This window comes from Strongylocentrotus purpuratus, unplaced genomic scaffold, assembly GCF_000002235.5.
Source record: "Strongylocentrotus purpuratus isolate Spur 01 unplaced genomic scaffold, Spur_5.0 spur5_scaffold_2, whole genome shotgun sequence".
Taxonomy (NCBI): Eukaryota; Metazoa; Echinodermata; class Echinoidea; order Camarodonta; family Strongylocentrotidae; genus Strongylocentrotus; species Strongylocentrotus purpuratus.
Genome location: NW_022145605.1, coordinates 14,448,099 through 14,472,362, shown reverse-complemented (window position 1 = coordinate 14,472,362; position 24,264 = coordinate 14,448,099). Strand labels below are relative to the sequence as shown.

General features: G+C 38.1%; 1 protein-coding gene across 1 annotated transcript in view; it reads right to left on the bottom strand.

The window, feature by feature from the left end:
- The window catches only part of LOC115926687 (arylsulfatase A-like), a 48,208-nt gene that overhangs the window by 11,074 nt on the left and 12,870 nt on the right, over positions 1-24,264 (bottom strand). The window contains exon 2 of the mRNA XM_030991750.1: positions 19,198-19,415. Coding sequence (XP_030847610.1) covers positions 19,198-19,415 — 218 coding nt within the window. The remainder of the gene's footprint in view (positions 1-19,197; positions 19,416-24,264) is intronic.

Genomic DNA, 24,264 nt, shown 5'->3' with positions numbered 1-24,264 from the left:
GAATCACATACAATAACCGTATAGCAGAAGGGACATGCACACAACATAAGACCACAGTACAAAAACACTAGTTTAAGGAAAATGTTTGCAGTTAAATATTATCTTACAGCAGTCGCAGAAGAAAAATGGCGCGAGGTTTCGTTCTGCGATTGCTATAAAGATAAACCAGGCACAGCTTATACCTTATAATAGCCTAGCTGCCATTACAGCGCTCCAGCATTTCAAGGAATTAATTCCTGCCAGGTACCCATTTACGTCACCTGGAGTGTGGCAAATGAAGATTAATGCCTTGCCAAAGGACTTGAGTGCCGTGTCAGGGTTCGAACCACGACCCTTGAATTTCAAGTCAAGTGCTCAAACCACTCGACTACGACACTTTTACCTAATCCAAATTATACAATTATCATAGAATACTACTAATCCAAGTTAAACCGTTAGACTTTAGAAGAAGAAAAAAAGATAATACATGGCTAACACATTCATATTAAAGTAAAGTGACCTCGATCAACTACTGCTAAACACACTTTGGGTCATGTCTACAGCATTGCCGAGGCGGATACAGTTTGTTAACCTTTTAATAAAATCAGCCATTTATTGATTAAAATCATATTGGTTAATCCACTTTCTATAGTAAAGTATACCACAATCGGGTGTTATGTTCGACTTCAAGGTGGTAAACTTGCATCCGATATCCTTCCAGGGGCTCTTCAATTATTTAAGATCATCATTCGTAATTATCTGCTTCTTTTTCGCTTCCAAAGATTCATGTCCTTTCAAAAGCGTCCAGGGACTAGACGTAGAAGGTCAACTAGGGTTATGTCTACTAATTGGCGTAGCAATGAGCTACATGGGACATTGCCCCAAAATCAAAAGGCAAATGGATAGTGGGGGGGGGGGGGGGGGGGAGAAAGGGGGATAGAAAGTAAGGGGAAAGGTAAATAAAAGATAGAAAAGAAGATAAGGCCCTCTTATATACCTCCTCTACTTGGTGGCCTCCCTCTGTGGCCATGTTCAGATGCGAAAACATTCATACTAATCATACACTTATCAAGAGGTACAGCTCTGTATAGGCCTGTCCTCATCAGCTCCAGCTTGATATTTTCAGACTCTGGATATTATCCTGAAGCTCGAAATTGCGTCTTTCACCAGACTGATACGTTCATCACAAACTAGCTCGGATGGGTGCAAATTAGCCTGCTATTTTTCCCAAATAGCAGGATATTTTGGAAACAAGTCCAATATTTCACTGGATATTTTCTCTACCAAATATCCTGTTAATTGCAACTGCGGGCTGATGAAGACGCAATTCAACTGGCTAATTTGCGATTGGGATAGTTAGAATAGCGGGTTATTTGGCAAACTTGAGCTGATGAGGACGGCCCTTATGACTATCGTATGAAATGTCATACAATTTTGCTTGTCTGAATGGGGTCAGTAGGGGTGGGGGTTTAAATATCTTGATCCTATGTTGACCTTACTACAGGGAAGATACCCCTATACAAATTTAAGTTCGTCACGAACTCGTATTATGCTCGTGGTAAGCTTAATAAGATCGTTTTTTAGGCTTTAAGCTCGTAACACGCTTCCAGGACGCTAGTAACGATCTTACAAAATCTTCACGAGCTCGTGAACGAGTTCGTCACGAGCTCGTGGCGACCTCGCGGGTAAACTGGGCAGCTCGTGGCGAGCTCGTGGGTAAAAGGGGGAGCTCGTGGCGAGCTCGTGACGAGCTCGTTGGTAAAAGGGGGAGCTCGTGGCGAGTTCGTGGGTAAAAGGGGGAGCTCGTGGCGAGCTCGTGGGTAAAAGGGGGAGTTCGTGACGAGCTCGTTGGTAAAATGGGGAGCTCGTGGCGAGCTCGGGCGTAAACTGGGGAGCTCGGGGGTAAACTGGGGAGCTCGTGGCGAGCTCGTGGGTAAAAGGGGGAGCTCGTGGCGAGCTCGTGGGTAAAAGGGGGAGTTCGTGGCGAGCTCGGGTTAAACTGAGAAGCTCGTGGCGAACTCGGGGGTAAACTCGGGAGTTTGTGGCGAACTCAGGGTTAAACTGGTAAACCCAGCCCTCTAGGGTGGACACCAAAGTTTCATAATTTTTTTTTTAAATATCGATTTGATTCAAAATTGAACAATTCAATGAATTTTATATACACAATGTAGAAAGCCTTTCTTGTGAAAGATTAGAACGATTATAAATGAAGTTTTCTTAACAAAATTGTATTTTGTATTTTTCATATACGGTAACGCATGTTATGGGTGGACACCAAAGAATTTTTAGAATTTCAAACATGTGCTGTTTTTTTAACTATAACATTTTAAGCTTCATCTTTTTTTAATTGATTTGATCCATGGAGTTCTTCCAAGAAATAAACTGGGAATTGTCAAAGTTGTTCATATAATGTGCATTCATCATGCAGAAGCACCAAATGGAATGTGTGTTGCATGGTGGACACCATGCATAACAACTGTTACAAGATGTGAAATATGGTGATTATGAAAAAACTTTGCCACGCAACCTAAGGTTATTAATGACATGAGCATAAATAGATTCAGCACTTACTACCAGACAATAATTGAACATCAGATAGTCATACAAATTTAGAGAATACTCATACCAGGAACTAGGTTTTTTCATGTCACGTTTTGGTGTACGTCCTAAAAAGGGCAAAAAATGGGTTTCACCTTACATAAAACTTTAAACCCAGGGTTTTGAAACACAACGTTATTTAAGTTATCTCCACTACATATCTGCATTAAGACATGGACAAAATTATCACCATAGAATATACTCTTTTATTTTTATACTTGGATCTGAAATATCCATGGTGAAATCTCTCCAGTATCATAAAAATACACATATGCAATTACATTGAAAGTTCAGAAAATTTATGTTGAAATTGAAACAATAGCTTTTTCATGCTGAAGTAACCTGTCAAATTTCTTGTAAATTTAATTAAATTCTTTTGAAACTTTGAAACATTTATTTGCAGCATACCAGATTGGGAAGGGGGTGCCATTTATTCTGACTGTATCATATATTTAACACCTTGAAATGTCACTATCAGGTATTACATAAGACCACATACCCAGTGCTTGATTCGAGGTCAACTCCCTGTTTCTATCTTGCTCTCTCCTTATGTACATAGGATCCCCCCTGCTTAGACACAAATCCCTATTCCTCTCTTCTCCCCTCTCTCACTTTCTTGTGTACTCTCTCTTGTGGAATTACCACTGGTAGCATTCCTGATAAGAATGAATTGATTTAGGCCCATTTGGTCAAGTCTTTTTCTATCTTGCTGTTGTGGAGAGCAGACATGGGTTTTGAATGGTATTGCAGCTCCTTTGTTTTAGGTAAGAGAAAAACAAATTTCTCACACCTTTTAACTAAATGTTCTATTGTGTATTTATAATAAGACTAGGCCAACATTTAGGCCTACCTCTCTTATACATTTATGAAAGAGAAGTGTAGAGTAATGATTAATGAGATAATGTATTCATTCTCTTTCTAGTGAGATATCTTTTCATATATTGGGAATTTTGTTTATCTATCTAGCACATAGTATATTCACTTCAATAAAGTAACATTAGATATCTATGTGATAAGGTTATATTCATGTAAACATTTCTGTATCTTGAATGACAAACCCTACCTTTTAGGCAACATGAGAGCACAAGAATGCATTTGGTCTGAATACTGAAAACTAGTTTGCTAGCGGATATAAAGAAGGGATTGTTCTAGAGATCCTATAGTGTACATGTATCATTACTTGGTACCCTAGGTTGGTGAATACACTGACAAAAAGGGGGGATGCTACATAGTTATTGTATGAATACCGCTTTATTAGTTTGGATCTTTGTAATATTATGAGTGATTAGAATGATGGATAAATAATTACCAAAATGGATAATAATATTTCTTCAAAGGCAGAGTATTATACAGTGTAATTACTCACATATTTAATTTTATTATACAGTGTAATTATATAATTTGGAAATCATTTATTCATTCATATTGTTGTGTGAAGTTGTGAACCCTGCATACAGGTAACATGCATTATACAGGGTTTGTATTGACTCTAATAAAGAGCTACTTGTTTTAAGTTACATTTTATGTTAAATCTTTTCTTTCTGTTCTTTGATATATTGGTGATTTAATTGATTAATTGATTGATATCCCAGAAGTAATGAGCTTTAAATTGCCCTAAGAGTATCACTGTATTCTTCACCAGCTAGCCAACTGAATTGCCCTTGCATGGCCAGCCTACAGATGTTACCAGGATATTGAAAGGCTGATAAGTTAGAAAAATATATATATATGCTTGCCAATAGCTCAACAGGATCATCAAGTTCACCTCTATATGTAGACACAAATTTGTTCTCAATGCCAACCTGCTGTTAAGCACGCCATTATAAAGCGTGCAGCCATTTTTTCCACGAGATTGTCGACGAGCTCGTCGACGTACTCATGACGAACTCGCCGGCGAACTCGTTGACGAACTCGCCGACGAACTCGCCGACGAGCTCGCCAACGAGCTTATCGGCCAGTGACGAGCGTGTATATTTCGAGCACGCCAACGAGCTCGCCAACGAGCACGCCAACGAGTTCGTAGCTAATTTGCATATTTGGAACGAAACGAGCTCGCTGGCGAGTTCGTCTGCTTGCTCGTCAACGAACTCGTTGGCGAGCACGCTGACGAGCTCGCGTGTAAGCGTACTGAAATTTGTATAGGGGTAAGGGGATCTCAAGAAAGAACGCAAGAAACCGAGACTAGAATGATATCATGTGGAGAGGGGCTTGATCACCTAAAAAGTGCATGTGACTGTGACAAGTTCACAGAAACTCAGCATGAAGACGAGAAATACCCAAAGGAGGATTACCATAAATAGTTTGTACAAGTCTCAGTTAAGGGCCGGGTCACACCTTATGTTGGTAAATGTTACCTAATAATAATTCATACAATAATCTGTTTGGAGCCAGAAGGGCGTTAACTCATATGCATAAACACAGAGTTAGCGCCTTCTGTCTCCAAACAGACAATATGTTGTATGCAGTTTATTATCTCTATCAGCCCTACCTCTTCTAAATAACCCTAATTGCAGTTTAGACGTAGTTATCTTTATCCTTCTTGAAATGATGATATTAATAGGACTAGCTGGCCTACATATACAGTTAAAAACTAATTTATTCATACCCTTACCAAGTTTTGTAATAATCTAAGTATGTGAAATTTTGATTTGTCCAGATTGGTGTTTCTTGAGAATGGAACATATCAAAGCTTACATATATAAAAGTATATAACAATTAAAACCCCTTATTCAACCATCCACCTTTCATTCTTGAGCTACGTAAAACACACATTAGAAAAAATAATCAAATTTACAAGGGGTATGAAATATTTAGTTGTTATCTGTATTAAAGTAACACATGAGTAAGAAGTAAGAAGTTATACCAGGTGAAAATATACCAGGTGAAAATATACCAGGTGAAAATATACCAGGTGAAAACAATTACTACTTTAAATTATTAGATATTTGAAGCTAACATGTTTCAGAAATGCCATTTACTATAATTCATAGCTTCATATTTTGCAACCGATATGATATAAGAACTAGAAATACCAAAAAATTAAAAGGTGAAGTATTCCTTTAATTCATGTCCAAGGGATTTTTTTCTATAGTAACCTCAGAATGAACACTATGCGAAATGTTTTATATTACCCTGAATAAGATCAAAGTGTAACTTTAAAAATGTTAAAGGTGGAAACTTGTATCAAAATGGGTTGTAATCCTAAAGATAACATGTTGATCTAAAGCTGATACCTGGCCGTAAGGAGAGAGAGGCGGGCAACGTCACGTGCTGACCAGTTCCTTTGATTCTAGCTTTTATACCTCCCCCAGACATGCATGGTGCAGACAATTCTACATACAAGCTCTAACTACCAGTATGCTGCCTGAAACGCACAGGGAAACTTTTGGATTTAAAAATAGTCTTTCTGTAGTGACATGCATAAACTTAAAAAAGCTTGTTCACGCATTGCTATAATTACCATGGCGGTTGGGACGAGAAACAACAAAAATGCAATATTAGAGGCCCCTACAGGGAGTTCCCTGGTGTTACAAAATAGTTAAATGTCAGCACTAAGATTAATTAATAGCCTTGGCCCTTTTTGAGGTAGTTACCATATTATAGGGGCGCACAGCTTTACAATACACCAAGAAAATAGAAGAAGCACAGAGTGATATGGGTTTTTTTATCAATTAAACTATGTGCATTTAAAAATATTTTATATTGTGTTAGCCAAATGTCTTTAGAAAGGTCGGGCATATTTATGGACAAAAAAACGTTAAAGCTCCAATGATTACCATTTTGCTTGAGAGTTGACACTCTTTCCAGTCTGTTCTAGATAGTTGTGCACAGAACAACCACAGAGAAATATGCACAGGAATAGTGAATAACATCTTAAATTTATATTCCATGCATTCATGATGGTGTAACAAATAATGGATGAAACGCTTTTTTCAAAGATAGAACGAGAGAGAGATCTTCTGCACCATGTTTACAAAATGTGGCCCTGCAGAGAATGAATTGGTGCAGTTTATAAAAGGAGGGAACTATACAAGAATAGACTGGCATCATGTGGCGCAAGACAAGTTCAAGGGAAGTTCACACTTAATCAAATAAATGTCTACAATGCATCTTGCTTTAAATAAAATAAAATGAAAAACCAAAGGGTTGTATCCAAATAAAAGAGACTGCTGCAACTTCACGGGCAAAATATGGAAACCTATACCATATCAAGTTCAATTATAGCTTTTTCTGCATGGTTATGTACCCCCCCCCCTCTCTCTCTCTCTCTCTCTCTCTCTCTCTCTCTCTCTCCCTCCCTCCCTCCCTCCCTTCCTCCTCCCCCTCCCCCTCCCTTCCCCTCCCCTCCCCTCCCCCTTCCCCTCCCCCTCCCCCTCCCCCTCCCCCTCCCCTCCCCCTCCCCCTCCCCCTCCCCCTCCTCCATTGTTTTTTTATTTGTTTTGTTTGTCATTTTTAGGCATCTGTAAAATGGTATTTTCTATGGGCCTATAGACTTTAAAGAGTTCCTTCCACTTAAAAAGAAATCACTGTTTAATATAATTTCTGTAAATTTATGTCAACACATGTATACAAAGTTGCTGATCAAGAACTACAAGCTTCCAATTCTTCAAATTCCATGACGTGCAAGGCATGGTGTGCAAGGCATGGTGAGCGAGACTGGGTCACCCAGGAATTCCCATTTTCAAAATTCTGTGAATTTTCTCGGAAGTACTGCAGCTCTGTGGGTTTTCTTGGTGATTTGGCCCTACGTGACTGTCACCATACATTGCCACAATGGACTGACCGCAGAAACCATGTAGATAATTAAATCAAAAAGCACTAATTCCACTGAATTGTTGTCATTGTTATATGTACTGTACATGAATAACCCCAAACCATTGACTAGAATAAGTAGGAGCTTGCTTATTAGGGTGACAAAGGTAATAGGTATATTTATAATGTAGAGTAAATACTGGTAGCTGTTTTAATCTGTTCTTTAAAGCAATTTTAACAGAAGGCTATTTGGAGATATATGATTATATGTACATTGTATTTTCCATATTTTTCATTGATCTGGCTTTAGAAGTTTCACAGAAATCTATGCTGCCCCCCAGCATCACTTGACTGCATCTGGCCATTGCTTTCAATTCATAAGGATTCTTCCACAGAAGTAGGCTACTGAACAGAGGGTATAATTGTTGTCAGGAATGTGATGTTTGTAGAATTGCAAATATTATTTGATATGTGGGGGAAATAAAAAGGACGAAGGGTCATTTGAACTAAAAGACACAAAGGAAGAGAGAGGAAGAGAGGGAGAGAGAGGGAGAGAGAGGGGGAGGGGAGGGGAGAGAGGAGAGGGGAGAGGAGAGGGGAGAGGGGAGAGGGGAGAGGGGAGAGAGGAGAGGGAGAAAGGAGAGGAGAGGGGGAGGGGAGAGAGGAGAGGGAGAGGGAGAGAGAAGAGGGAGAGAGGGGAGGAGAGGGGAGGGGAGAGAGGAGAGGGGAGGGGAGAGAGGAGAGGGGAGGGGAGAGAGGAGAGGGGGAGAGGAGAGGGAGAGAGGAGAGGAGAGGGGGAGGCGAGAGAGGAGAGGGGGAGGCGAGAGAGGGGAGGCGAGAGAGGAGAGGTGAGGGGGAGGGGGAGAGGGGAGAGGGGGGAGGGAAAGAGAGGAGGGAAAGAGAGGAGGGAAAGTGAGAGAGAGAGAGAGAGAGAGAGTAGGAGGGAGGGGGAGAGGTGACAGGAAAAGAAGAGAAAGTGAGAAGAAAAGAGAAAATGGAAAGATGCAGAGAGATGGGGGAACTGAAGAACAATGAAAAGAAGATTGGAGAAGTGGGGATAGAAAACAAAGAAACGTGTGGGGGATGACGGAAATAAGAAGGGGGGTACAACATAACAACAAGAGAAATAGAAAGAGAGGGATACAGAGGGAGGGATAAGGAACAAAAAAAAGTTCTCAAATCAGGTTTCATTCTGACCTCAAAGTTCAAGGAAAGTTTGCTTGCCTCTACCAGAAGCAGATACATGTACTTTTCAATTTAATCCTCTTAAACTTCTCATTGCACATTTGTATCTTCTATATCTAAAAAATTACCAACTTCTTCTTCTTCGTAATTTAATATCTGATTCATAAGAGCTTCAACATATACCAGGTAAGGGTAAGGGGAATGGCTTACAAAGAAAATCCTCTTAGTAAACCACTACAGCACAGAATATCATTAGCCGTCCCCACCCGCTGCTCAAGATTTATTTCTCGAAAACTTAGGTCAGGGTGTAGAGTTTTATGAGGCATCCCCTTTCCTATAGAGATGAGAGATTCATCAAGTATTAAATTACTTTTGACACACTGTCAAAAGCGTTCTCCATGAACTTCCACTGGATGACTGCGAAAACAAACACTGTTTCCAAGGAGCTTTCATCAGTCTTAGGACTCACTTTTTGTTACCGGCTGGTCTGAATGCCCCTTTTGGTATGCATTGATTTCTTATACCGTTTCTTTATTTCATATTTCATATAATTTTTCTCAAGTCCGAACAGACCATCAGTTTTTTTTTTAAATGAGTAGCAAGCAGAGATTCCAACCTCTTGACACAAAAAAACAGACTATATCCTAAAAAATAAGATTTTGGAGAGAAACATTAGATTTTCACGAAAACTTGACACTACCAATGGCTGGTTAGCCCCGAGCCAGTAAAATTTCAGAAAAATGTGATACTAGTACGTATGGTCAAGTAAAATGTTTGCTCTTTCATTAAAATGTTAAAAGAAAATTATAAAGCAAAGTTTTTGTTGGGGTAGCGGGGGTTACTTGTACATGTTTCTATGCGATTCCGTGGTTTTTATGGGTATAAACAAAAAAACAAAAAAATATATTTATTTATTTATTTATTTTTATTTTTTTAATCGTAATTTAAGAGGTGATATCGTATTATCGTATTCCACTCTTATTATCGTACTAAATACGAGTAGATCATACTGGTTGGCATTTCTGAGCAAGTAAAACATGCAATCAAGCAGAACATGTCCAATGGCTGTTTTTGATTCATTTGATTTACTTATAACACCCCTCGTCCAGACTACCAGAAATCTGAATGAGTATTGAATAAATGTCGTATAGAGAAATGCATGCATGAGCATCGTTTTGAATGAATACTAGATAAAGAATCAGAGCCTAGTTCTAGTCTGAACATTGTATTTTATGAAAATCATAAAACTGAGCATGCACGGATGATGGGCCAGCTGTCATGTCCATTTACCTCTTCAAACTAGTTTCTTTATACGATGTTGTTATCTAGTCTGTATGCTCCTGTCACTACACATGATTCTTTAAACTATCTTCCTTTATACGAGTTCAAACAAATCTCCTATAGTCTGAACACGTTCGTTTCTCATCTGAATGGCTCCTCAATTTTGACACCTTTCCAATCATAAGAGCCAATCTTGATGGACTTGTTAAGTAATTTCTTGCCACATACAAATATAAATCACATGTCAAACTTATGCTTTCTGAAATAATGAATTTCATAATCAATCATGATTTGGACTTTTGGAGGCATTCATCCGGAAACAAAATTTGTTAAATTAATGTGAAACTGAGAATTTGATTGAAGGTCTTTGCTGAAATGTATAAATACGGCACCCAAGTGTTGAAATTCTGAAGGTCATCTTTATGAAGAAACATCACACTCCATTAACATTGGTTTTGATGAAAGCACAAATATGTTTGATTGAACCAGGAAGAAACAATGTTAAAATAAAGAAGTAAACTAACTCTTTGGCTGAACTTCTACGTTGCTGAAAAGTCAAATACTTCAAACAAATGTCAACATTTTGATTTCCTCATTTTGACTTTAATAGAATAGAAACATTCGGAATCATACTCCCTGCCTGTAAATCATGCTACATCAAATCTAATTTAATCGGCTATCAGCCTTTTCACACACAGCTAAAATTCTATAAACATGATTAGTTTAAAGGGCTTTAAACTAATCAGCTGTACATACGACATCATTCACGCACAGGAATTTCAGTGCGATCGTTAATCGTTTCGTGATTAACTACTGCTCTTAAAATGCGCAGTAGTTCTTTGCGCATTGAAGGTCAGGTCATATCAAACAAAGCACACGCTCCATCCAGTTTAAACATGTTTAAAACCGTTCACACACAAAATGTCAAGTTCTCTAGATACGAACTTCGTATCTGCAGCCTGCTTTGAATGGCGTATGAAGCGTGACTTCGTATCTATCCGAACATCGTATAAACGATGTTCACACAGGGAAAATTTTCTTTAAAGGTGTTTAAAACTGTTGAGTTAAACATGTTTATGCTAATCATCTCTAGATACAATGAATTTTAGCTGTGTGTGAAAAGGCTGTATGATGAATTCATAAAACTACAAGCAATGCTGAGAAATTCAGGATATGTCTCACTCATGCACATCTAGAAAATTTGTAAAACATAGTTGAAACTAAAAATCTGATTGAATATCTTTGCTGAAATGTATAAATACTTCAAACTAATGTCAAAAGTCAGAATTTCATGAATGCAATTACCTGACCCACTACCTGTACATTATGATAGGTTTTGGTAGTGATGAAATCATGAAACCACAACAAATGCTGTGAAATGAAGAATATGGCTTAGTCATCCAGCATGAATATTTGTACAATCAAGTTGAAACTAAACGTCTGATTGAATTTCTTTGCTGAAATGTCTTATACAAATACACTTCACCTTGTCTTTCACTATTGAATGTACAATGAAGTCAAACTTATTTGTCTCCTAATGTCTGTGCATATAAAACCGATCGACTGCACTCTACACGATCTGATTTTGGAAGACTTTGAAATAAAATTTGACATGAACATTCAAACTCCTAAAATGTTAATGATCGATGACTTCAAAAGTCATATGATAAATAAACTTGACATTTCAACGGATTTCATGCTTAATTGGAAGAGGAATCAGCTCAGAATCTTAGTGACGTGACTGACATCAAATCAGTTGTGCGATTGTCTACAATTTGATTTTGTTTATTAGTCCTCTTATAACTATTAAGAACCTACATCAGGAAGATCACATTTGTTTAGATTTCTATATCTAATATAATTGATATTTCTTTAAAATTTCAGATTATAGGAAGATCGTAGAGTGTGCGGTGGGCTTAAGATGTAAATCATCTGTTCAGAGCCAGAAGGACATTAACTCTTTATGAGCATTATGTGAGTTAACATCTTTATGGCTCCTAACAGACAAAATTCTTTGAAAAGATGATGTTCTGAATTTTGCACCTTTTACATGTATGAAAACACAGCTTCTAACATTGGTAGTCAACCATTTCCCTTCCCAAATGAAACATGCTCCAGATTAAGTAATGAGGACAATAACGGATCAAACCAATCCTATGAAACATCATTAAAACATTTCCCATTCCCAATTAAAACATGCTCAAATATAGTCCAATTAAGTGCTCCCAATCAATTTTCTACAAGTCCCCAAACTGATGCACATACAGCATTGTAGAATAAGTAAGTAACTGATTGAACCAATCCTATGAAACATGATGATACATCATTTAAGCATTTACCCTTTCCAATTAAAACATGCTCAAATATAGTCCAATTAGTGCTCAAATCAATTGCATTCAGGTCCTCAAATTGATTAACATACAGCATTGTAGATTAAGTAATGAGGACAACAATTGATTGAACTAATCCTATATGAAACATCATTAAAACATTTCCCCTCTCCAATTAAAACATGCTCAAATATAGTCCAATTAGTGGTCCAAACGATTTTCTTCATGTCCCCAAACTGATTAACATACAGGCTGAGCATTAGGGGCCATACAGTATGCCATGTCTATCGCATGGTAACAGACTGCCTCCAGACTCCTTTTACGCTTGTCTGGAAAAATTGAATCATGTGCACATGCACTTGGAGCAGGCTGACAGACATCTCTCCAAGGTGGTGAGGAAAATTTAAAGGGAAAATGAATTCCATCAAATAACAAATTTGTTTTAGTGAGAAAAAATGAGATTGGATCAGTGACAGTTTAAATGATTATCCAATAAAAGATAAGAAATGTATACAAATTGGATACTGTATGATTATTCTTGCATACAGTTCTCTGCTTGGTTCGTGCATTTCAAGTTCCATAAATAATAATCAAATCTTCATTCTCTCCAAATCATACCAGGCTCTAGCCTAGATTTTTTTATGGAACATAAAAGAAAATTGCTCATTCATTAACAACCAAGGAGGAGGATATTTTGCTGATTCATTGACCCGGTTCCCTAGCTCCCACACTGATGTTCAAGAGCATGAATTCTTTTATACTGCTGTGTACATACTTGCATGGTTGGAAGAAAGCTGTCAATTTTGAAGGGCCAAATCCAACTTTTTTTCTCTGACTCATTCATTTAGTATTCTATGCTACACCGGTTTAGCAGCTCTCAACCCAAATTGAAGAGGTTTCCAATGGTACCACTTCATGAAATAGATCCAATCCACCATCAACAACCAAAAGATGGAAATCGATGACAATTTCAGTACAAAGCAAATATGAGAGATGTTTGATTACATGATGATTACAATATCAATAATTCATAACTTTCTGATTTCCTTCAAACTTTCACTGTTCTCAAACTTTTTTACTTTTTTTATACCCAAGTTAATTTCATGGTGGACTTCCCCTTTATCCCTCTTTCCCTCCCACCTTATATTCAAGACCATGAATTCCTTGATACTGCTGTGTGCATACTTATTCTGGAAAAAACCTTTCGATTTTGAAGGGCCAACTCCACTTTTTTCTTCTCTGACTCATTCATGTCGTATTCTATCCTACACTAGTTTAGCAGCTCTCAACCCAAATTTAAAGAGGTTTTCCAACGAACCTTGTTGAAACTTGAGACACCATTGTTAGCATAGTCAGCTTCAGGAAAGAGTGAGCCGGGGGCGTTGGTATAAGACAGACATGGGGAGTGGTAAATGTACACCCCCCCCCCCCCCCCACCCCCATCTCCTTCTCCCACTCAAAATTTTGTTCTGGAACATTAATCATTGACTACAAATTGTAGGTTTTAGGACACTTCCCTTCCTCTGCGAGATGCAGATAGCAAGTGCGTCACAGATATATCAAATGTATATTTCTTTTTGTCTGACCCACTCCCCCCCCCCCCCCCCCCCCACCCCCTCTTACAAAATATTCTACTAAGGTCCAGATGACCTCCTTTATGAAACACTTCCCAGACTATTCACCTTTCTGAGCATGTAGAAAAGCTCTGTGAGCACAAATTCTATGTACATGTACATTCGGTAATTCACAGAATTATTAAGACCCACAGTAAAGCAAAGACAAGAGGTTTCATCCTTAAAGTTGAAGAAAAATTTTAAGGTTTCATGGGCATAATGGATCATTGCACAGACCCATTCGATTTCTTCTCTTTAAGGCGAGGCGGGACCACCTAACAACATTTTGCTCTGTTAGTTTGGTTCTCTGCACCATAATCCTAAATTTGAAATATCTGCTTCGAATAACACTTCTGTAAATAGATGTATTTATGCAATCCAAAACACTGAATTTACATTAACTTATTAAAACAACTTGTGTGAATACAATACATACTCAAAGACTCACAATTGGTGTCAATATTAAATCTGAATGACAAACACTACAAAAAGTAAATTTGAATAACAGCATGTTAACTATTAGGATAGCTTTTTCTTTAAGCCTTGATATGAAATCATAATCCCTTTATCTTGTATAACAACCAAGCATTGAATGGCCCATATACATTTTTAGAGTTGATTTACATTCTTTCAAAGGGAAACAAATTATTAATATTATTACTAGTTTATTTCTTGATTTTCTTCATAACTGATCCAATTTAAAGGTATAACAGAAGGTTCAAATACTTTTTTTCTGGAATTCGAGGTCCAGAGCTAATATTGAGTCCATGTGCACCAGGTTCGCATTGAACCCTGGACCAACGGTTAAACCCTGATCAATATGATCTTAATTTGGACCATGATTTGGATCCCTACGTGGGACCTACTGGAAAGCTGGTCCTGAGCTCAGCGGGAGTTCGGTGGGAAATTCAGCGTAACGAGGATACCTTGAGACAGAGAACACATGAGCTTGATCAAGGTCAAAAATTTCCTCTTTTTCAAATCGTTTCCTTCCTTCCTTCAGTATAAAACATTGCACATCTTGACTGTGCAGAGCTAGAATAAACTTGAGTTCTGGTAAAAAAAGAAAATGAATTCTCACAGAATCTAACGAAACTTACACTGAATGTTCAAGATTACAAATAAATGTCATGTGCCAAACAATTTTGGAAGAAAATGTATACTGGCTGAGTTATGAGCATAGAAAGATAAGGAAATCAGGGTAGTACTATAGCCCCGACACCATGTGTGTTGTCCCATATACATCTTTCTGTGTAAGTGATTATTACTTTACCATGCAAGACTCTGCCAAATTTATGATGATTTTGATGACTCCAGAACCTTGCATTACACACCATTACTTACATGTTATATGATCAACTTTTCTGATCCATTCCACACCTTTTCTTTAACAATGCAATCGCATTACCAGTACTGAAGTTTATCTTTAACTCTATGTTAAACTAAGGGAGTTAATGCCATTCTGGCTCCAAACAGAGTTGTATTCATACTCCATCCTACTCCTAACTAAAAGCCTACATGTATGTACAGTTTGGGTAAGCCTAAAATATAACTTGTCTTCACTCGTTAGATTTCTATATAACTTATGACAGGAAAAGAATGGTAAGATGCTAGCAATTGTAGCCTTTAGCTCCCTAAGAAGATTAACAAGAAGGTGAAAATAATTAAAATCCAAAAAAGGATTGTCAGATTTCTTCAACTTATAATAACAAATATTTAGATACTAGCCAAAAATTATCAGCACATGTGAAGCTTTTTCCCTCCTTGATAAGAATAAATAATTTAAATCTTGGATAGGATGTAAATTTTCATGCCCTACTGACATGAGTTAAATAAGGGACAGATTGTATCTATATAACATTATTATTTAATAAGAGCTCCCTTTTTCACAAGGCAAAGTGGGGGAGAGGGAGGGTGGGGGCTGAGCAAACAATTGAGAGTAGTCGGTATTACTTCATTGCAATGATGTGGGATGAGACAGTTTACTCAAAAAGGGAGGGCCTGCAGACCCTCCTATCCCCCCCCCCCCCCCTCCCCCTCTCCCCCAATTATTGCAGCCCCTGTAGCTTAAATAGGTTATGGGAACACAAACAGAGACATTGTACCCACCACCAGACAATACATTTTTCTCAGATTGCAGTCTGCTCCTTGGAAAGACTTCAAACTGGTTCTCTCACCAACCAGTTCTAGAAAATCTTTACTTCTGCATGGAAGCGAAAAGTAAAATGGAATGGATCCAGTTGAATAGACCATTTTGCGGATTACATACATTACTTGTTGCTAGGTAGGACAAACACTAAGGACTTTCCTAATACTTAGTCAGTATTACATTTTAGCAACCATGCGAGATGAGACAGTTTACTCAAAGAGCGAGGGCTTGCAGCTTGTTTTGACATTATGCTATCTACCTTTACATATCTGGAATTTTAATTGATCTAAAAAAATTATTTCATCATAAAATCTATGATATCTATAAAAATCAAATCTGATAAAAATATTTTCGAACAGCATCAACACAACTATCTTAGAAGGTCATGGATATCGGGGCACAATTAGAGACATTGTGCGCACCCCCAGACAACATATTCATGAGGACTCCTCTGCTTCTCCCAGAGAGACATTAAAACCAGTTCTGTCACGATCAGTTAATCTCATCAAAATAAAAATGCCATGCAACATGACCCCTCTTACCTAAATGACCCTTTTGACCTTTATGTCATCGTTGTATATTGATGATTGCTGGTTGATATGATGGGTGAAGATCGTATCTATGCTACAGGCGCATCCTTATTATATTAGACCTGGGGGTGTTTCACAAAGATCCTCAAAGTTAAACTTCTTATCGCTAAGTGGGACTTAACAATTATGGAAAGCCATTAGCATTTTTGAAAATATTTTGTAAAAGTTATTTTAAAAGGCATGAAATGTAGATTCAAATCATTCATATTTTCTATTATCATTGGAGATTTCATGTTCTTGATGTGGAATTATGAAAAGTCTAAAATACTTGAATTTTTGCTTTTTAATATATAAGGCTACAAATGGCTCTCCATAATTTTCAAGTCCAACTTAGAGTTAAGTTCGACTTAGAATCTTTGTGAAACTCCCCCAGACAAGCTTGAGCTTGAGATAAATATTAGACCAAACAGCACTTCTCTAGAAGAAAGTCAGTGTTTGAAGTTCTCCGTCTCCATTAGCTTGAGTTGAGCAAGCTTTGTATGCTTGCTTGAGAAATTAGCTCGAGTAACGTACAGGATGAGAATAGCTATATATATACATTACGTTTTTGCCCCCAGTCTCAGACCACATCTAACAAACTAAAACTTAGATCTACATGTTACCCAAATTTGAATAAAACTTAAAACCAGCATTGATGTTTATATTTCCGTAGAATATGGGCCAAAGATTGTAAAGTGATGTAAATGAGTGCATTATTTTTAAAGAATCCTTAGCTAATTCTCTAATATTGAATACCATAACTTTTTTGCCCCCTGTATTTGGAGGGAGATTCAACGCTGACAAAATATTCTGTTGGACCTGGCAAAAAATAGTTTAAATATTTAGTTTTTTTAAAGTTTTTTTAATAGTATTATGTTAGAATTCTGGGGTTGTAGTATTCTGGGGTTGTAGTACTATAAAGAATGTTAATGTCGCTATGGGGACTAAAGCAATATCCATATATAGGTTCTCTACCCCAGAGGCACCATTTAACATTTTGACACAGTCCAGAAAAAAGTTGAATCGCTGTATGATTGGGCCAAGAATATTCAATAAAAAAATTGTCTTTTCAAATTTTGAAAAAGATGATGAATGTTTAGTAAGGGGTAAGTTGATGTTGAATTTAATCAATAAAAGATTACAAGAATTTGATTCATAATACAATACAAAAAGGCATTACCCATAGCAGTACATTGTCTCCTTTCAGTGACATTTTTGCATTATCTATTGATCCAGAAAGCTTGGAATTACACATAATACACAAGCAGAAAGAGCAAAACAACACAGACAACTTTGAGTCTATTTCCAATGCAGTATGTTGTGCAATCTAAGAGCAACTTACCACTAAAGTCTATAAAAAGGCAAAGTGATGTAAAATATAAATAAATATATACATTGTTTTTCACATTAGTAAGTTTAATAAACATTACTTTTTTTAATTATTTTGGTTAAATTTTTCCATTGTCTTTTACATTAGTTCATTTAATAAATATTATTATTTTTCAAACTATGCAGGAGTGAAAAATAAGATTAATTGTTGCCGATTTGAGGAGGGAATACTGATTACACTAAAAGATTTTTTTTTTTTTAAAGTATTCTGGACCTCAGTAGAGTAGAGAGGTAATTTTGTACAATGCCCATTGCTATAACCGACTGGTATATAATTGGCCTCCTGTAACCTTTCATTTAATGTCTTTTTAAATAAGAGACTCCAAAAGTTAAATAGTTCATGTACCTTTAAAAGATATAATGATAACAAATAGATTGATACTGATGACAATTCTTTGAAAAATGTCTTCTCTACTATGTATCATTCATCCTGTCCAGACAGTTCATCGTGGAGAATTAGGTTGGTATCACAGGATCAGTCAGAATCAAAGAATTCCAATCTAATTTTTGTTTTGCAAACACTAAATTTGGGATGATTAATGGTTCTAGACTCACATACCAACAGGGCTTAGTTGAAGCCTGAAAAGTTCTCAAAATCACTTGGGATTATTGAACTTTTTGTGTAAGAAAAACATTTACGGGGGCACTGTCAGGCGAGGAATCTAGCTTGAAAGATGTTCCACCATAGTTATCTCAAAACTAGGCAACTAAAAACATAATCATACAAGAATTGAATGAAATGTCCGCCTTCTTCCTGAATACATGTTTGTGCTTGATCAAAAATACAATCCAACTGAGACCATGAAGTTAACCTTCATTTTCAACACTAATGAACCCCCAAATCCTAGACTAAAAACTACAAAACTCTGGACATAAGCCTGACCTAAAACCTAATTGAGACCCAAAGCCCAAACCTGTTGGCCGTATTCTACTAAAATTCAAACCAAAGGCTTTCGTCCTAACTTGGAAGGGAGTTAGTTTGAGGTCAAAGTTTTCCTTTTTTTTTCTAACGTGATCAGGTTCAACTGAATTAGTACAACAAGGTATGTGTATGTCTTTAATGAAATAACATCCAAAGCAAATGTAAATGTTCTTTAAAGCCTGTCTGCACTAGTTTGGCCAGGGGGATTAGACCTCCCTGTAAGGTCACTGACAGGTGGTTTCAAATTGGCAACTCTCAATTAACATAAGAAAATGGGGACCATGGGGGACCAATGGTCACCGATTAGGCATTGTTTGCTATAGAGGGGGCAAGCAGCTATAAGAGGTGCAGTGGGGCTTTGCTTTAAGCACAAATCAAATGACCCGACATGGCACCACACAAGGAAAATGACAATGGATGAGACACCTACCTAAGAACTCATCGAAGCCATGAGAGGGTGGGAGGTACTTCCCATCGAGCCCCACCCCCAGATGCCACTTGCCGACCATCGCCGTGTAGTAGCCGCGCCCCTTGAGCATCTCTGCGATGGTTTCCTCCCCATGTGGCAAGCCTCCTGAGGACGTCACATTGAAGACACCGGGGTAGATCCCGGATCTCATGTGGTAGCGGCCAGTCAGAAGAGCAGCCCTGCAAAGGGAAAGGATAAAGATTATTTCCTATTAGATTTCCTGAATTGTCCTTTTAGAAATTGCTCAGCTACAGAGGAAATGAGATCCTGTGATATTTGTTTTTCAATTCAACCTTAGTAATGAGAAACAGAATGACAAAAAATGAGAAATAAATCTGACCAATAATAAGAAAATTATGACTGTTTGAAATAATCAGTTACGGATAACTCTCCTGTTTGTTGTGTACAAAAATATCACAAATTTCTGTTTTTTCCTACATACGTGCCTCCATCCTTGAGGCACTACTCAAAATTTATTATGGGGAGTATATTACTGAAGGTCCTCTAAATGGAAGAGACCATCCTGAGTATTGAAGGAGGCAAATTATCTTGAAAAAGAAGAAGAAGAAGAGTCATACATTTTTGAAAAATTTAAATTTCAGTTATTTTGTGTGTTGGAACAAATAGGAGATTGTCCATTATAACATCACAGTGACATCATCGATTTGGCCCATTTGAAATTCCCATGCATATAGTGATTACAAGTTCTAAAACTCGTAGCTTTCTCATCTTTGAGAATTTGACATTTGTAGGTATGCTTCAATAATAAAGCTTACTGTATTATTCAGCCTGGTTGCTGATGAAAAAATGTGATCACTATGAACTTGTTTCTGATTTTTTTTCTCTTCAATATGGCTCTCACATCACAATAGAATGTTCTTGCGTGCCACTTAGTACTCTATCTTCACCTTTACAAATAATGAAATAATTACAACATTCGAAGTACATTTACTGCTCTTCACAGGATTATGGATAATCTCCCATTTCTCTGCCTACGAGCATGAAATCCCCTTTTTGTGGCCGTAAAATAATTCAGTCTTGTCCGACTTGAAATGTATGTGTTTGGTGTACTTTAATTATAGGTGAACAACCTCTTTGTGTTCTGAGAAATGGGCAAGCTAAGCCCAAGTGGCATCTCTGACAATGGTCATTGAATGTTATTGACGGAATCAATTACTTGCTAGCATGTAGTAGACACCTAGTATACATTGTTGCTTTAGCCTATTCCCCGGGGCTAGAGATGATAAATCGACAACTTGAAATAGGATATTACCCGGGATAATCTCAGATATATCACCAGCTTGAGCTCCAAACACATCATTTACCCTAAAAGCTAAAAGCAGGATTTTGACCGAAATCCAAATAAAAATTAGATGTTTTGTCTGGCGTTGATTCTCGCTACCGGCCTGGCCACGGGATATGGGCCACGCATTCACCAATCCCACCTAATCCCATCCGTCACCCTCTAATCATTGATTCGTGAGTCAAGTTTGCATGGAGGAAATGAAGGGAAACTGGGACAATACTCAATTTGTCACAAGCGACTGATCTTGTTTGCCGTATCTATTTCAGGTGAAGGATACGGAGAATAGATCTCAATCCTATCTCCTTGATCTCATATGCTCCAGCAAATTATTTCAAATGACTCCGGGTCAGTATCTGAGACTATTATAAATGCACAAGTACAATACAAGACTTTAATTATCACCCCCATTTTGCTCATTTCAAATAGGATTCATGAATTCTAATTTCTCCTCGCACAGCACCCTAAGGGTGGAGTGGGACTATTAAGTGTCTAAATGTGAGAAAATCGGAATGACCAGCAGCAAAGAGTCCTCAAGACCAGGGTGACAATGTAATTTTGTGAACTTGTACTTGTGAGCAACTCTACGTTACACTGATTGAGTTGAAGCAAGGTGATTCAACTTTGTGATATTCAAGAGGTTTCCAACTTCTTCAGGAACTTACTGGAAACTGATGCATACACTTAATATTAACTACATTAAACAACATGAGTGTTGCCCTCTAGATATGTAAGTAGTTTAAAGGGGGCCCTTTTTGAAGAAGAAAAAAAGAATGACAAAAAAGGGGGAGGAAGAGTTGTCAAAATGTATAAAAGAATGAAATAGGTGCTAAAGAAGAATAAAAGGGGCATAGTTGGTTAAGAATCAGAAGGAAATAGTGCATATTAATTACACCTGATTGTGTCTACTAACTTTTCTACTAGATGTACAATAACTAATCCACCCCCCCCCCCCCTCCGAGTGTGTGGGTGTATTTGTGTGTGAGTGTGTAATCATGTGAAAGTTGTTAGCTGCCTCTTGTCACTTCACCCTAAAGAAACGAAGAAAGGAAAGGAGGAGACATTTTGCTCTCCCAGCAAAGGACCGATGAAAGAAGAATGAAGGTCTGCATTCCTCCAAATATACAAGAGAGGTCTGTCCTGATCAGCCCAAGTTGGAATCCCTGAGGTCAACCAAAAGTTTCATATCTCATCTTCATCAGCTCAAAACTGGATGTTGAGAAATTTAATCAGTGTTCGCGCATATAGTGCGAGTTTTCAGTCTGAAGCAGACCACAAATATAGCCGGCTATTTTGAAAACTTGTGCAAGATATCTTTGGAAAATTTCCCGTGCAAATAAGCCTCTATTTGCATTTTTATCCGCCAAATAGCCCGCTATTTTGTGATCTGGCTAATTTCCCCACTCAGAAATAGCAGGCTATTTGGCCAACTCTGGCTGATAAGCTATTTGGCCAACTCTGGCTGATAAGCTATTTGGCCAACTCAGGCTGATGAAAACAGACCTGAGGTGATTTTGAAGTGAAAAAATTTAGAGCGCTCTGGATTTAGATTCAAGGGATGTCGCTAGACCATTTTGATTTGGGGAGGAGCAGGGGTGCCAAACTTAATTTACTCACAAAAGAACTGAAAATTCCCATCAAACCATCCACCCCCCCCCCCTCAAAAAGTTGAACAAAGGCCCTGTTTACATTGTCCATTCCCAGAAGTGTTTTTGAAGTCAAGAAATTTAAAGAGCTGTTGATTATATCCAGGCCTTCAGGTGTATTGCAAGACCATTTTGAATGGGGGATGGGGATTGTTGGACCAGATTCGGCAACAACGACAATGTAGCTGAAAATTAGACCCTACTGGCTACACCCCCCCCCCCTCCCCCACAATCTAGTGATGGTCCTGTTTACATTGTGCATTCCCGCAGACAAACACAAGTCTTTCTGAAGTTAAGAACTTTAGAGGGCTATGGATTTACATTTAAGTGAACGGGGGAGGGTGTCAGAAAAAAAAGGGACCTGGAAATTCTCTAATCCAACACCTCCCCCTTCTAGTGTTGCCCATGTTTACATTGAACATTGCTTAGTCAGTCATCCTTCCATATATTTTTTTGAAATGAAATTCAATGTGTCTGATGTATGCTTTGCTATGCATGGCTGGCAGAGTAAAACACGTTGGTTGGCAAAAAGAGTTTAGTGCACAAACAACTTATATCATGATATTCTATTTCACATAAGATATTTGCACTTTCAACCGAACAAGCCTGAAATATGTAGTATAAGGCTTGAAACACAGGAAAGTTGTATATTATGTAGACTCCAACATTGTCTTTTCAAAGACCGCTTTTTATATATTAGTTTTGGGCATATAAGGGCATATATAGCCAATTTCTTATTTTAAAAGAGATGAGCTACTTGAGCCCCCTCCCCCTTACCCACCAACCCATTCAATCAATTAGTGACTTGGAGTTCTCAGGTGCGAATGGAAAGCTGATGGGCGGGTGCCCTTTGGCAGGGTATTCATTCGTTGATCCCTGATTACCTAGCCCCTCAGATTTGAATAGGACTTGAAGCGAGGGCAGGGTTCTTGTTAATTTTTCTGATAGCAGGCTATTTATGATTTACAGGAGGCTACTAAAATTGCAAAAGAAAAATCTCTGTGCGCGTAGCGCACATCACCATGTGCGCGAAGCGCACATCACGAGCGCGAAGCGCGAAGTCCCTTGCGGCCGGGGTCCAAGGGCCCTGGAAGCTTTAGGGTTTTAGATGCTCTCTGGTGCTATCTTAGCCTTTTTTTTGAAGATATGACCACACTGTATGAGCCATAGTTTAATGATAAAGATCATGAACAGGGCTCGAATTTAGCGGTGGCCCGGTGCCAATGGCCACCTGAAACGCTGTCGGGCCACCTGAAATCACCGACTAGATGGCCCGGCTGGCCACCCAAATATTTGGACAGTAAAGAGTAATATATAAATTATTTATCAACAACTTGTTTAACCTTTAGATCTACCCGAAACCGAGGCGACATTTATTTTTCCAAGCTTTTCCAAGCGACGCAATCCGATCTATCAAACAAGGAAATGTTTCGTTTCGCATACTAACTTTATAAAAACGATGCACGCCGTCGCGTAGGTACTGTACACACCGCCGCCGCCACCCCGGCCTGGCCGGTACATAGGCGTAGCGCTATCATAGTATGCTACCGCGTATAGGGCAGCTGTCGATACCCGCATTGCAGCACAGCTAGTACGCTTCTCAACTCTTTGTTGCGCAGTTACAAACTGCGCATGAGATTTCGGGCGGGTAAGTTGGGGATTCCCAAATCCCAGCATTGTGATTGGTGTACTGAAACTAAAGATCGTGTGCATGCAGCGGCGGGAGTTAGACTAATTAGTTGCTGTTCTAATAATGCGACGGAAAAGACAGTTACTGCTTTCAAAACAATAAAATAATCAATGGAATTAAATTAAGATGCTTTAAAAAATAAATGGATATCGTTTCAGTTGACGGTATGTGTTTTTATCGCTCTAAAATTGAGGCTGCAAGAAAGGAATCACGCTTCGTGGTACCGATCGGGTGCGTTCAGAAACGGAAGTGGAAATAGATCTATGACCCACTGAAGACAGAGCAAGAAAATGCCAAACACGTACAAGACTAAAATGTTGATCAGACTATTGCAATTAAATCGTAATACTAAAGGCATTAATTTAATTGTCAAAATATATCCACAACAT